The following is a 14,207-nucleotide window of genomic DNA, read 5'->3' on the forward strand; positions in this document are numbered from 1 at the left end:
CATGTCTTTCTATATTGTGCCCCCAGGTGCAGCCGGAAGAGGAGCTGTCCTCTCTCTCCATTATCTATACCATTGGATACTCCTTGTCCTTCTCAGCGCTGGTCATCGCTTCCATCATCCTGGTGATATTCAGGTAATCTGCACCCCATATTAGATGAGTGTTACTTTTTTACCACCCTCACTAGGACTCAGCAGCATAAGTTCTTCACATTAACCTATTATAAATGTAGGCTGACAGATACCTGGGGTGAGGGGTGCAGTCTACTGAAGGCTGTAGTCCATTATTGGAATGTTAAATCTGTCATATCTGGAAGTGGACGGCACACTATCTTTATTTTTGCTTGTGCTTTTGCTTTATACATTGTATGTTAATTCCTATTGGATAGTACACATTGGTACCATGTGCAAAAAAATATTTGTTAAGGCTATTGCATTGGAGGTGCTATAAAGTACCCCAGAAGACTGATAGTGGTCCTAAAATTTCAAAGCAAATATTGCATTTTTGAATATTGGTATTTGCATAGTCCTAGGCGTAACTCCTGCCTTTCTCCCATGTTGGGAGACATAGCTGTAGATCGTTAAACCTGTTATTTGTGGTGCTTGTTCTTGTCCTGCTTTTAGACTATTGGTAGGGTGTCCTTTCGCCGATATAACATGTTGAGGGGGCATATAAGGGTATGGAAACTTGAATCCGTTATTAGTCAAATAGACAAAATGCCAGCAGGATATGATCGTATGACAAATAGAAAGCATGCAGATATCAGCTGTGAGACTATTTCTGCTTTTTTCAAAGGGAAGACTATTTTATGCATGTTTCCAAACAAGCTGACTCATAGTCCTATGTATAACTCAAACTAAAACAGTGCACATGTTTCTGACACTAAAGGAGTCTGTAGATTCCAGCTAGCTAAGCAAATTATACTCGAATGTTCATATAATGAAAAGGTCCATAACAAATAAACCTTCGGTTCAGGGATCCATAAAACGGTCAACCCGTATCTTCCCAAGGGACTCCAAATCATCACCAAGAGGGATTCTCACCAGCACATCATCCTTCATAATGCATTTGCAATTCTCTGTACATGTGCAGTGCAGCATACGTGCTTAGTCCACTCCCAGCATCTGTAAGATGCCAAGATGCCAAGAAAATGTGAATGTGCAGGTATTACATTATTAGTGGCCACCCAATGGTCCAAGAATGAAGACCCTGGTTCAGAAGAAGTAAAGGAGTAAAAAGTGGTGGCATCAGAGCAAGCAACAGCAAGACTGAACCAGTCACTGTGGGATGAGAGCAAGCTAAGGGGTACATCTGCCATAAGGTGGACGTTTTCTGTGTATTATGGCAAGAATGCCTGCACCCTAGTGAAAGTTTAGTTCCCCTGTAATTTTTGATACAATTTAGTCACTCTTAGATACTTCCACACAGGTTGCAGGTACCTGGAGGTTTGGGACAATTTTTTCTTGGGGAATCTCAGAAACCTAGATGTTTTCCTCACACCCAACTCTTCCACTATCCAATAAGAAAGCCTCATTAGCAGAAATGACAACTAAAATGTGTGATGGGGAGACTGAGCCAAAGTTCTAATGAGGCCCAGACCCTTAGAAGGCGGCTGTCCCTGGATGAACACAAAATGGTTAGCTGAGGGCTCCAGGCAATTGTAACCAATTTTAGGGGGGGAAAAATAGTCCGGAAAACATTTTGTCAATGGCAATAAAAAGCAGTATAAAGCAATAAAAGAATAATTGTAGAAGAGCTTGCAAAGGGAGATTAAGGGTTATCATAGTCCAAAATGCACTGCCAACAGAGTCAGTGATGGATCATTTGGAGGAAATATTGAGAGTAGATAGGAAGCATGTCTTATGGAGAATGCCATCTTATGGATAATATCGTCTTATGGAGAATGCCATCTTATGGATAATATCGTCTTATGGAGAATGCCATCTTATGGATAATATCGTCTTATGGAGAATGCCATCTTATGGATAATATCGTCTTATGGGGAATGCCATCTTATAGATAAGGTCATCTTATGGAGAATGCCATCTTATAGATAAGGTCGTCTTATGGAGAATGCCATCTTATAGATAAGGTCGTCATATGGAGAATGCCATCTTATAGATAAGGTCGTCTTATGGAGAATGCCATCTTATGGATAAGGTCGTCTTATGGAGAATGTCATCTTATAGATAAGGTCGTCTTATGGAGAATGTCATCTTATACATAAGGTCGTCTTATGGAGAATGCCATCTTATGGATAACGTCGTCTTATGGATAACGTCGTCTTATGGAGAATGCCATCTTATAGATAAGGTTGTCTTATGGAGAATGCCATCTTATAGATAAGGTCGTGTTATGGAGAATGCCATCTTATGGATAAGGTCGTCTTATGGAGAATGCCATCTTATAGATAAGGTCTTCTTATGGAGAATGCCATCTTATAGATAAGGTCGTCTTATGGAGAATGCCATCTTATAGATAAGGTTGTCTTATGGAGAATGCTATCTTATAGATAATGTCTTCTTATGGAGAATGCCATCTTATAGATAAGGTCTTCTTATGGAGAATGCCATCTTATAGATAAGGTCGTCTTATGGAGAATGCCATCTTATGGATAAGGTCGTCTTATGGAGAATGTCATCTTATAGATAAGGTCGTCTTATGGAGAATGTCATCTTATACATAAGGTCGTCTTATGGAGAATGCCATCTTATGGATAACGTCGTCTTATGGATAACGTCGTCTTATGGAGAATGCCATCTTATAGATAAGGTTGTCTTATGGAGAATGCCATCTTATAGATAAGGTCGTGTTATGGAGAATGCCATCTTATGGATAAGGTCGTCTTATGGAGAATGCCATCTTATAGATAAGGTTGTCTTATGGAGAATGCTATCTTATAGATAATGTCTTCTTATGGAGAATGCCATCTTATAGATAAGGTCTTCTTATGGAGAATGCCATCTTATAGATAAGGTCGTCTTATGGAGAATGCCATCTTATAGATAAGGTTGTCTTATGGAGAATGCCATCTTATGGATAACGTCGTCTTATGGATAACGTCGTCTTATGGAGAATGCCATCTTATAGATAAGGTTGTCTTATGGAGAATGCCATCTTATAGATAAGGTCGTCTTATGGAGAATGCCATCTTATGGATAAGGTCGTCTTATGGAGAATGCCATCTTATAGATAAGGTCGTCTTATGGAGAATGTCGTCTTATGGATAACGTCGTCTTATGGATAACGTCGTCTTATGGAGAATGCCATCTTATAGATAAGGTTGTCTTATGGAGAATGCCATCTTATAGATAAGGTCGTGTTATGGAGAATGCCATCTTATGGATAAGGTCGTCTTATGGAGAATGCCATCTTATAGATAATGTTGTCTTATGGAGAATGCCATCTTATAGATAAGGTCGTCTTATGGAGAATGCCATCTTATAGATAATGTTGTCTTATGGAGAATGCCATCTTATAGATAAGGTCGTCTTATGGAGAATGCCATCTTATAGATAAGGTTGTCTTATGGAGAATGCTATCTTATAGATAAGGTCGTCTTATGGAGAATGCCATCTTATAGATAAGGTCGTCTTATGGAGAATGCCATCTTATAGATAAGGTCGTCTTATGGAGAATGCCATCTTATGGATAAGGTCGTCTTATGGAGAATGACATCTTATAGATAAGGTTGTCTTATAGAGAATGCCATCTTTTAGATAATGTTGTCTTATGGAGAATGCCATCTTTTAGATAATGTTGTCTTATGGAGAATACCATCTTATAGATAATGTGGTCTTATGGAGAATGCCATCTTATAGATAGGGTCGTCTTATGGAGAATGCCATCTTTTTATGGAGAATGCCATCTTATAGATAAGGTCGTCTTATGGAGAATGCCATCTTTTAGATAATGTTGTCTTATGGAGAATGCCATCTTATAAGGTCGTCTTATGGAGAATGCCATCTTATAGATAAGGTTGTCTTATGGAGAATGCCATCTTATAGATAAGGTTGTCTTATGGAGAATGCCATCTTATAGATAATGTTGTCTTATGGAGAATGCCATCTTATAGATAAGGTCGTCTTATGGAGAATGCCATCTTATAGATAAGGTCGTCTTATGGAGAATGCCATCTTATAGATAAGTCATCTTATTATGGAGAACGCTGTCAACGGTTTTGGCTTTCGAATTGGGCAGCAGGGAATTACTGATCCAGTGATCTAGCTTTATTATAATATTTGGTGCCAGGAATTGTGTGTTTAGATGTGTTCAGAACATTGTGAAGGCTTCAATTACTTAATTTTTTTTTGCTTTCATCCCAGTTTGTGTTAGTTTACTATGGCGTGTTGTTGCCTTCCTGGGTCTAGTGTTATTTTTCATGCCGTGATGCTACTTCATTTGGGATTTGATGGTTCAGCCTATTTTGACCTTCTTGAAGATTTTGCTTTTTCGCTGGAGATGCACAGCCACAGTCTAATTTTGTTCTTTGCAGCATTGTAATGATACTAGGTATTAGAGAATGAGATGCTTCCCTGGGGGGTTTTGATGCTTTGCGGTGTATCGTGTTGGGGACTTTTTTAGAATCAGTATACATTCAAAGATTTTAACGGGTTAAATTTGACAGGTTTGCACATTTCTTTCCCAACCCCCATAGCAATGTAGCAGTGACAGTTGATTAATGTATATCCATGGTATAACTCGCCCTCCATGTGTCTATAATTGACGTGGGCGAGCAGGGCACAGAAATACACAAGGCGTGCAGAAAATCATCATGTGGGAGGAAGGATACAGTTGTTATATACTTTTCATATGGAAAGTATCCCCCCCTTCTCCTTCCATTGATTGAATAATGTTATTCCGAAGACGTGACGCCTGCACCGTGCAATATGTGAAGGTTGCAATCAAAGTGTCATTTGTTATGATTTCCAGGAATTGAATCAACCAGAGGATATTGAACATTCAGCTTATTGTATCTGGAATGCTCTCCATTTCTTTCCAATAAAGACATAACATGTAACTCCTGTGACATAAATCCGTAGGTTGCCTCCGCAGCAAACAGGCAAATCTGGTACATGGCATTACTAATTGCGTTCCTTTATGTTCCAGACTGTTAACAATTGACAGGTGACATTTCTGTAACTTTACAAGTATGCATCATTTTTTCAAAAAAGCTCCCCCTTTGACCTCTAGTCAGTGACTTTGCCTAGGCTGTGATGATGTCATCAGTCTGCTGCAGGGAGGAGGAAGCATTTTCTCTGTCCCCCCTCCCCCAGTGATCAGTTGGCTACAGGCAGGAGGAAGCATTTCCTCAGTCTCCACTCCCTCGGAGATCACAAGGTTGGAGGCTGCAGCAGGGGGTGATCTGTGTCAGGCACCAGTATTTACATGATTGTATATTCTCTAAGCCAGCATCACAGTCTAGATGGTGACCCTGGATGATGCTTGAACAAAGATGGTGCTGTGCTTCTGGAGGGAAAATCTGTGGTTAAAAAAAGGTGCAATATTAGGAGCACATTTGTTGGGGCAAATTCTGTTCACATGGCATTCCCATCACTAGATGGAGCCAAGAGTGATAGGAATTTCTTATGCATCTCAGCTCCATCCAGTGGTGGGAATGCGAACTAACAGCTTTCCACCGGGGCATGGCTAGTGTGCACGACTGTATACACATAACAGTAATTGTTTTTGCAAAGCTCCGCCCTCCTTGCAAAGTAACCTTGTACTTAACACAAGGGCTTCTTTCCCACCTGCATGTGCCCCAAAGATGAGGTGGGGCTAAGAGAAAAATGGTCGGATTTCTGGTGGAATCTGGAAGCCCCCTTTTAAATTAAGGGGAGACAAAATGTTTGCCCCCTCCCAGGGAAATGATTACAAGGGTACATTAGTACCCCTTGCCCATTCCACAAGGATTTACAAGTAAAAAAAACCACACCAAATTAAAAATCCCTTAATTAAAGAAATGCAAGCATACTTACAGGCTTTTATGAATGGAGTTCATTAATGTCCCCAGAAGTAAATCCACCATCAATAATGGCGTTGTATGAGGTAATCAACGTCAATCACAATGATCCATTGCCTACTGATGTGTACATGCTTCCGCCTCCAAATAACAGATTCCCAGCTGCAGTCATTTAAATTTACCACCGGACATCCTAGGTGACGTCATTCACCAATTGGTCCTGACCAAATTGACCGCCTGATGTCACTGACCAGATACTCCTGACCAAATTTATTGGCAGAAACCACAGGTGATGTCATTGACCAAATGGTCCCGTCTAAAAATTTACCACTGGACATTCCAGGTGTTGTCATTGTCCAAATAATCCCGACCAAATTTACAGCTGAAAATTCCAATTACGTCATTGACCAAATAATCACCAATTGACCAAATTTCCTAAAATTATTTGGTCAATTTGCCAGATGTCATTGACCAAATAATCCTGGCCAAATTTACCACTGAACATTCCGTGTGACGTCATTGACCAAATAATGATGAGCAAATTTACTGTCAGACATCATTGACCAAATGGTCCTGACTAAAAATTTACCACTGGACATTCCGGGTGATGTCATTGAAAATAATCCTGACCAAATTTATTGGCAGCAACCACGGATGATGTCATTGACCAAATGGTCCCAACTAAAAATTTACCAATGGACATTCCGGTTGATGTAATTGACCAAATAATTCTGACCAAATTTACCACTGAAAATTCCAATGACGTAATTGACCAAATATTCATAAACACATTTCTTGCCAGATGTCATTGACCAAATGGTCCTGACTAAAAATTCACCATTGGACATTCCAGGTGAAGTCATTGACCAAATAATCCTGACCAAATTTATTGTCAGCAACCACGGGTGATGCCATTGACCAAATTTACCACTGACAATCACAATGACGTAATTGACCAAATAATCCTGGCCAAATTTATGTGCAGCAATCACAGGTGACATCATTGACCAAAAGGTCCGGATTAGAAATGTACCACTGGACATTCCAGTTGATGTCATTGACCAAATAATCCTGATCAAGTTTACCACTGGACATACTGGGTGACGTCATCGACCAAAAAATCAATTTACCGCCGGACATTACAGTTGATGTCATTGGCCAAATTATTCTGACCAAATTTACCACTGGACATTCTGTGTGATGTCATTGACCAAATAATCATGTATACATTTACAGCCAGACATCAATGACCAAATGGTCCTGACTAAAAATGTATCAATGAACATTCCGGGTTGATGTCATTGACCATATAATCCTCACCAAATTTATTAGCAGCAATCACAGATGATGTCATTGACCCAAAGGTCCTGACTAAAAATTGACCACTGGACATTACGGGTGACGTCATTGACCAAATCACCCTGACCAAATTTACTGGTGGAAATCTTGGGTGACTTCACTGTTTTTTTATGGTCAATGACATGACACGGGATTCCTGGTGGTAAATTGAAATGACAGGAAATCTGTCATTTAGCGGTGGAAGTGTGGTGTGTTCAGCCCTCCTGAATGATGTCACCATTGACTTCAATGTTCAGATTCATGTTTGGGCTTATTGCTGATTGTTGGCCCCTTCACTCAAACTGCTGACAAGTTAAACACGGACGTGTTCAAGCAACAGTAATAGTTATTTTAGAATTTCACAGCGCTGTGTCCTCGGCAGTGGTATCATTTATCCATTTCAGTTTGCTGCTCTTTGCATTATTCAGCAGAAATCTTCCTATCGTGTTCAGAGAACAGAACTCTCACCAGTGACTGAGCCGCAGCTGCTCCTATAGACTTAGACAAAAGTCAACTTTCTCAGGTCATGCCATAAATGTGTCTGTGTATTTAAAGTGTATACATAGTCAAATGTTTTGTTTCTTTTTAGTTCTGAATAGAATAGGGAAGGACTAAAACCTGTCAATTTATTTTTATGTGTGTTTGTGTCCCATGGGAGAGATTTTCCTTCACTTCCTGTCCTAGAGATACAACAGGAAGTGAAAGGAAATCTGTATAAAGCAAGGGAAAATCCCGTGTGACACAATTGTTACCAGAAACCGGTGTTACTATTAGAATTGTCCCTCCATCTCCTGTTCTGGAGACAACTGTAAAGCTTCAGACTTCCAAAGCACTTTCTGTCTCAGTGACAATGGTGACCAGGACAGGAGAGGGGGAATGTTCCTAATCACAGCAAAACAGGTTTGCTCATACACTGATCCTGGCTTTTTTTTTTTAAACATTGAAACAAATTATTAATTCTATAATTGTACCATTTCTGAGTCCTCCCAACTCCTCATAACATCAAAGCCCTAAAAACCTTCTTCATGGCTTTGATGTTATGAGTAGTTGGGAGGACTCAGAAATGGGGAGATCTTTGAGCACCCAAAATGTGTAGGATGTTTTATGTTTTCCTGTTATGAATAAAATAAATGTAAGAAGACTTGGTCTGGCGCTCTCATTAGTCTTTGTACGCATGGATTTTCATCTCCGGTAGGGATGCACAGATACTTTTCGAGTACCAGTGCCGATACTTGGCATTTTCATGAGAACTACCAGGGTTGCAGTGGTTGCAGCTGGGACCGGGCTCTGGCTCTCCACCACTGTCCTGAAATCATTAGTCTGTATTGTTTTAGAAAAACTGTCACATGACAATAAACAAAAATGTATCAGTACTCGTACTTGTAAGTACTCGGCAAGTACCAGTACCAGTACTCGCAAAACTGGTATCTGTGCATCCCTTTATTTATATTTATAAAAACAAAATTGTACATTAAAACAGAGATGTACAAATCCCAGGAGCTCCGTGTGCTCCTTACAAATGACAGCGGCCTCCTAACTTTTGAATTTTTCTCTAGTGTAGTCTTGAATATCAAAAGTATCGGTACATGTACTCGTACTTGTACCGAGTACTGTACTTGGTATCTGTGCAACCCTAATCTCCGGGGTCCATTCTTAAGGGGTTCCCCACTGTTGTTGAGAGCAGCCACACCGGAGCCACTACTTCCTCTGATTTTCCTTCTGATGAGATAAATCCAGCACTTCAATATCACTTGTTTTAGCAATAAAAACCTGACAGAGGTCTATACATATATGCTTGGCTCTGATGCTTTGATTCCTGACCCGGAACAAGTATAGTCAAAGGAATTAGTACAGCTTTTCTTTGAGTTCGTGCATAACTTGTTGTGGGTCCATGACTTGTAGGTATTGGAACCAGACAAGGACAGGCAAGTACAATGTTCTGGACTGCGATGTCAGCCCCCAAAATCCTCTAATAAATAGAGTTGAGCCTAAAATCTGGATAGCATTCGATTCGGACAAAATGCAAATGCATTTTCTTTTGTTCCAGTTCAGATTCCCAAAAGGCTTCTAATAGAAAGGGACAAAAGGTGCTCCAAAGGATGGTTCTGCCTATCATGTCATCAGGCTGCCAGTAGCTTCCCAAACCAAACTACAGGAGGGGGCGGAGACAAGACCAGTCACCCTGCACAAGGAGAGAGAGCAGCAGTGAGCGGTCTTTATTACAGAAAGCTCCAAACTTCATACTGGATTACTGCACAGATCTGGAACAAATACACAAAGCTTACCAAGTGTCAAGGAAGAACACACATGACTCTTTTATGAGGACAATATTTGTGTGTGTATATATTTGTAAACTCTATAATTAAAATAAATTTTTAGATGACATTTACTTTGTAGGTACTGACTCTAATGGGTACCTTATGTTTTCTTTGCCTGCAGACATCTCCACTGTACCAGAAACTACATCCACCTGAACCTCTTCACCTCTTTCCTCCTGAGAGCCATCTCCGTCTTTATTAAGGACTCCGTTTTGAAGTGGATGTATAATATCGCCATATATGACAACCAGTGGGAGGGGCTTATCTCCTACCAGGTATTGCATGACCTCCAAACAGTGTATATACATATGTAGGTGGGTTGGCTAGTTCATATTGGGTAATGTTTCCTTTGGACTATACAGGAACCCACTGCCAACAGCAATAAGACGGACCTTAGGTCTCTCATTCTATAGTCTGCTCTTAAAATGTTTGACATTTTATTGCCATTGGTTTTCATATGTGAGGGTAATGCCGAGCACTCCTATATTATTTGGAGATCACTTTGACCTTAAATTGATATTTTGGCTTTGGATGGGTGCGGCCTGATAAAGTCACCAGTTTCTAATGGTTTCTTATCAGCTCTGAACTGAAATATCTCTCTAAATATTTCACTTGTTGTTCTTTCCAGGAAACATGGATTGTAAGAGTTTTCTTTCTAATTAAAAAACCACGCCAGGTCATTTTTGCACTAACAAAATCTATATCTGAGATTGCGAATTTACACCACCTTATTTGGCAGAAAAGAATTGACCATAATTTACCTTAATTCTTTATCTGGTGTGGGTTTTTTTCCGATTTGACAATTGTCTTTACCTATTTTTTAATTGTTTTCCAGTTCTATATTCCAATGTTCCCAATTTAAATTGAAGTATGACTTACAAGGTTATTCATAAAAGGGTGAAGAGTTTGGAGAAGGCAGGAGAAGCGAACAATCTCGGACAACATAGCTGAACTGGAAAAATTATCCAATTCCGCTCACTTTCCAGTTCAGCTATGTTGCCCTAGATTGTTCACTTCTCCTGCCTTCTCCAGAATCTTCACCCTTCTGTGAAGAGCCCTGTTAGTGGTGACATTGGGGTAATTGTGATATAAAAGGCATTTTATTCTGTTGATCTTCATAAATGGGCTCCATAGAAGGCAAATGATGAATAGCAGGCAGGATGGCTGTGAAATTGGCATTGTCATCTTTTGCAGGAGTCGCTCAGCTGCCGGTTGGTGTTCGTCATGATGCAGTACTGTGTGGCAGCCAACTACTACTGGCTCCTGGTGGAAGGGATCTACCTGCACACCTTGCTGGTCGTGTCAGTCTTCTCTGAGCAGAGGCTTCTCCGTGTCTACATATGCATTGGCTGGGGTGAGTAGGGTGCGCAGTCTCTGATCCGCGTGTTCTGTGATGCCACTTTTCTGGCAGGCTAGACTGGGGGTCTTTCTGACTGATAGATGTGAAACTCCTGTAATATGTAGTACTAGAATCCTGGAAAACATTCACTGTTAATTAAATTGTCCATCAAGTAATCCTTCCTACCTCTGTCAATGCATCCCTCTACCTACCCTCCTCCTTGTTCCCACAATCTTCACTCTATGTCCTTTCCCAGCACTGCATATAATTTGCAAAGAAAATGCACCAGATGGCTCCTCTTCCTACTGTGCATGCATGGCGTGGCCCCAGCCGTACTCATGTCAACCTCAAGCCATCCAACGGACTACTGCTTATTCATAAGAATGAATGTTGCCATGGCACAATAGGCTCAATTTAATTGATTTGGGGAGGGTTACTTAAAGCTGATGTGTAACTCATATAGTTCCTTCTCTTGTTCCCTCCCCCTGATGAACATGCAATTACAAATTTTCAACCAAATAATTTTATTTTTAATAAATACTTTGGCTGAGACCATGTGATATCATCACTGGGTGCATCTGCTGACATTTGCTCCAGGTTTGGTGGGAGGGGCCAGCAAGCTCCTGTACATCACAGCACCCTGCATCAGATCTTCTTTCAAGAGCAGTATATGGGAGAACTCACCCCTTTTATGTTCCTCCTCACTCACCACTGGGTGCTGCTTGGTTAAGCTGTGCAAACTACGAATCAGTTGCTTAAGCATCCTTGTCCAAAGGGATGCCAGGGATTTGTTCTTTCATTTTGTCCTTTCATATAATGCTCAGAAGCAAAATGATTGGTGGCTGTGACAGATGTGCAATGGCAGTACAGATCAGGAGGAGAGGCGATTGATGATGACTGAAGTTTTTTGGCCCGCACGACATCAGGGGGACCCCTTTGTTCCTCATCCTGGTCGGGCCCCCCTGTGCCCGGGCCCCATAGTGGCCGCCTGGGTCGCTATGGCGATAGATCCGCCACTGGTAGGCACCCTCCAGAAGCAAGGACAGTGTCAGCACCAATTCAGAGATGATTTGAGGATCTACAGCCGAGCGATACACAAATAAGATAAATTTTTGTTAATAATTAAGGGACTTGAACGCATTTTTAAGATTTAACTTCTGAGTTTAGTGTCACTTTCAGCCCGGAATTGTTTGCTAAACCAAGTTTACATTCTAGGTCAGTCAAGGGTAATAAAAATTCGTAGAAACACAAAGTTCCCTAAACAATTATTTATTTATCGGGAAACTTTTCCATTACCGTGTAAATCAAAGATCTAGAACTCATTATGCAGCAGAATTCGGTCACAGCAGCCTCAGGAAAAGACAACGGTCACACAGCAAATGCAACTGTTTATCATCTGTTATCGCCCCGTTCTGTGCCGATCACCGCGGGGAAATTATCTGCGTACAAAACCCACGCTTTACAAACTGATGCTCAGCAGATAATAAAAAGGTAAAAGTTCCCCCTGGGGCTGTAGACGTCTTCTTCAGATACGGTGTGGCAGCGTGGCCAGGGCCATGAACTCTCACCGTCTGTGGGAGTGCGGTACAATGGAACCTTCTGGAAACATCTAGAGATACAGTAAACATTTTAAGAGAACATTAATGAGAACATTTGGGGAAGGGGGTGTTTATAAAGCGGTTTTTGCACATTTTTTGATGCAGCCTCACTGCAGAAATGACTATATCTAATTTGAAGGTAGGCTTTCTCTGTACTCATCTTTGTTTGTCATTCTTATGGCTGTAAAGTAGCTGCCTTATGGAGTTGGGGGATGCACTTTGGGATTGGGGGGGAGGGTGCACTTTTACATTGAGGTACACTATGGAATTTGTGGGTGTACTTTTGGAATGGCATATAGGGGTCCCACTACACTCCAGACCGAGAATGCTCCAACTTCCAATGGGGGAGGGGGGCTGAAATGACAGCTGATGGCACCGCTGGATCAGATAAACAGAGCAGTAAGTCACCAGCACTCCAAAGGTTCTCCAAGCAAAGTTCTTTTAATTCTGTGTGTAAAGTTACATCACCAAGGGTAGCAATATTTTGGAAAGTTTTGCCTGATGAAGGAACCGGATGCGTTCCTACAAGTTGCTACACTTGGTGATGTAACTTTACACATAGAATAAAAAGAACTTTGCTTGGAGAACCTTTGGGGTGCTGGTGACTTAATGTTCTGTTTACTTTGGGACTAGGGCATACTCTGGGATTCAGAGGTGCACTTTGACATTTAGGTACACCATGTAATTGGGAGGGGGCATTGGGATAAAAGCACACTTTGGGATTGAGGAGTGCACCTTAAAATTGGAGGGCATACTCTGGGATTCGGGGTACAGTATAGAGTTGTATTTTGTACTTTGAGTCTGAGGATTGCACTTTGGGATGGAGTGAATTATGGAATTCTCAGTGCGCATTGAGATTAAGGAGTGCACTATGGAATTTAGGAGAACGCTTTGGGTTTGGGGGGTGTACTTTGGGATTGGGGCGGCACGATGGGATTGAGAGGTGCAGTTTGGCATTTAGGTACACCATGGAATTAGGGGGTGTGGTCTGAGATTGAAAACACACTTTGAAATAGGGGGCACACTCTGGGATTGAGAGGTGCTCTTTGACATTTAGGTACACCATGTAATTGGGGGGTACTTTGGGATTGAAAGCACAATTTGGGATTAAAGAGTGCAGTTTAAGACTGGAGGGCATACACTGGGATTGTGGGTACACTATACAGTTGTTTTTTTTTTACTTTAAGTATGAGGATTGCATTAAGGTGTTGTGGGTGCACCTTGAGACTCAGGAGTGAACTATGGAATTTAGGAGAGCAGTTTGGGTTTGGGGGGCATAATTTAGGATGGGGGAGGGGCACGACTGGATTGAGAGGTGCACTTTGACATTTAGGTATACCATGTAATTAGGGGGGAGGTTGGGATTGAAAGCGCAATTTGGGACTGAGGAGTCCTCTTTAAGATTTGGAGGTCTACTTTGGGATTGGGGGTGTATTTTGGGTCTAAGATTGCACTTTGGGATGGGGTGCATTAAGAGATTGTGGATTCACCGTGAGATTGGGGAGTGTACTATGGAATTTAGAAGAATGCTTTGGATTTGGGTGGTGTACGTTGGGATCAGGAGTGCACTTTGGGGTTGGGAGACACCATTGAATGGAGAAGGGCAGTTTGGCCTTTAGCTACACCATGGAATTGGGGGGGGGGGGGTTTTTTG

At 41.3% G+C, this 14,207-nt stretch overlaps 1 protein-coding gene across 1 annotated transcript in view; it reads left to right on the plus strand.

Moving 5' to 3' along the window:
- GLP1R (glucagon like peptide 1 receptor) overlaps positions 1-14,207 on the plus strand; it is a 197,324-nt gene that overhangs the window by 125,952 nt on the left and 57,165 nt on the right. The window contains exons 5-7 of the mRNA XM_018559251.1: positions 27-133; positions 9,738-9,891; positions 10,811-10,970. Coding sequence (XP_018414753.1) covers positions 27-133; positions 9,738-9,891; positions 10,811-10,970 — 421 coding nt within the window. The remainder of the gene's footprint in view (positions 1-26; positions 134-9,737; positions 9,892-10,810; positions 10,971-14,207) is intronic.

This window comes from Nanorana parkeri, unplaced genomic scaffold, assembly GCF_000935625.1.
Source record: "Nanorana parkeri isolate BGI_ZX_2015 unplaced genomic scaffold, ASM93562v1 scaffold385, whole genome shotgun sequence".
Taxonomy (NCBI): Eukaryota; Metazoa; Chordata; class Amphibia; order Anura; family Dicroglossidae; genus Nanorana; species Nanorana parkeri.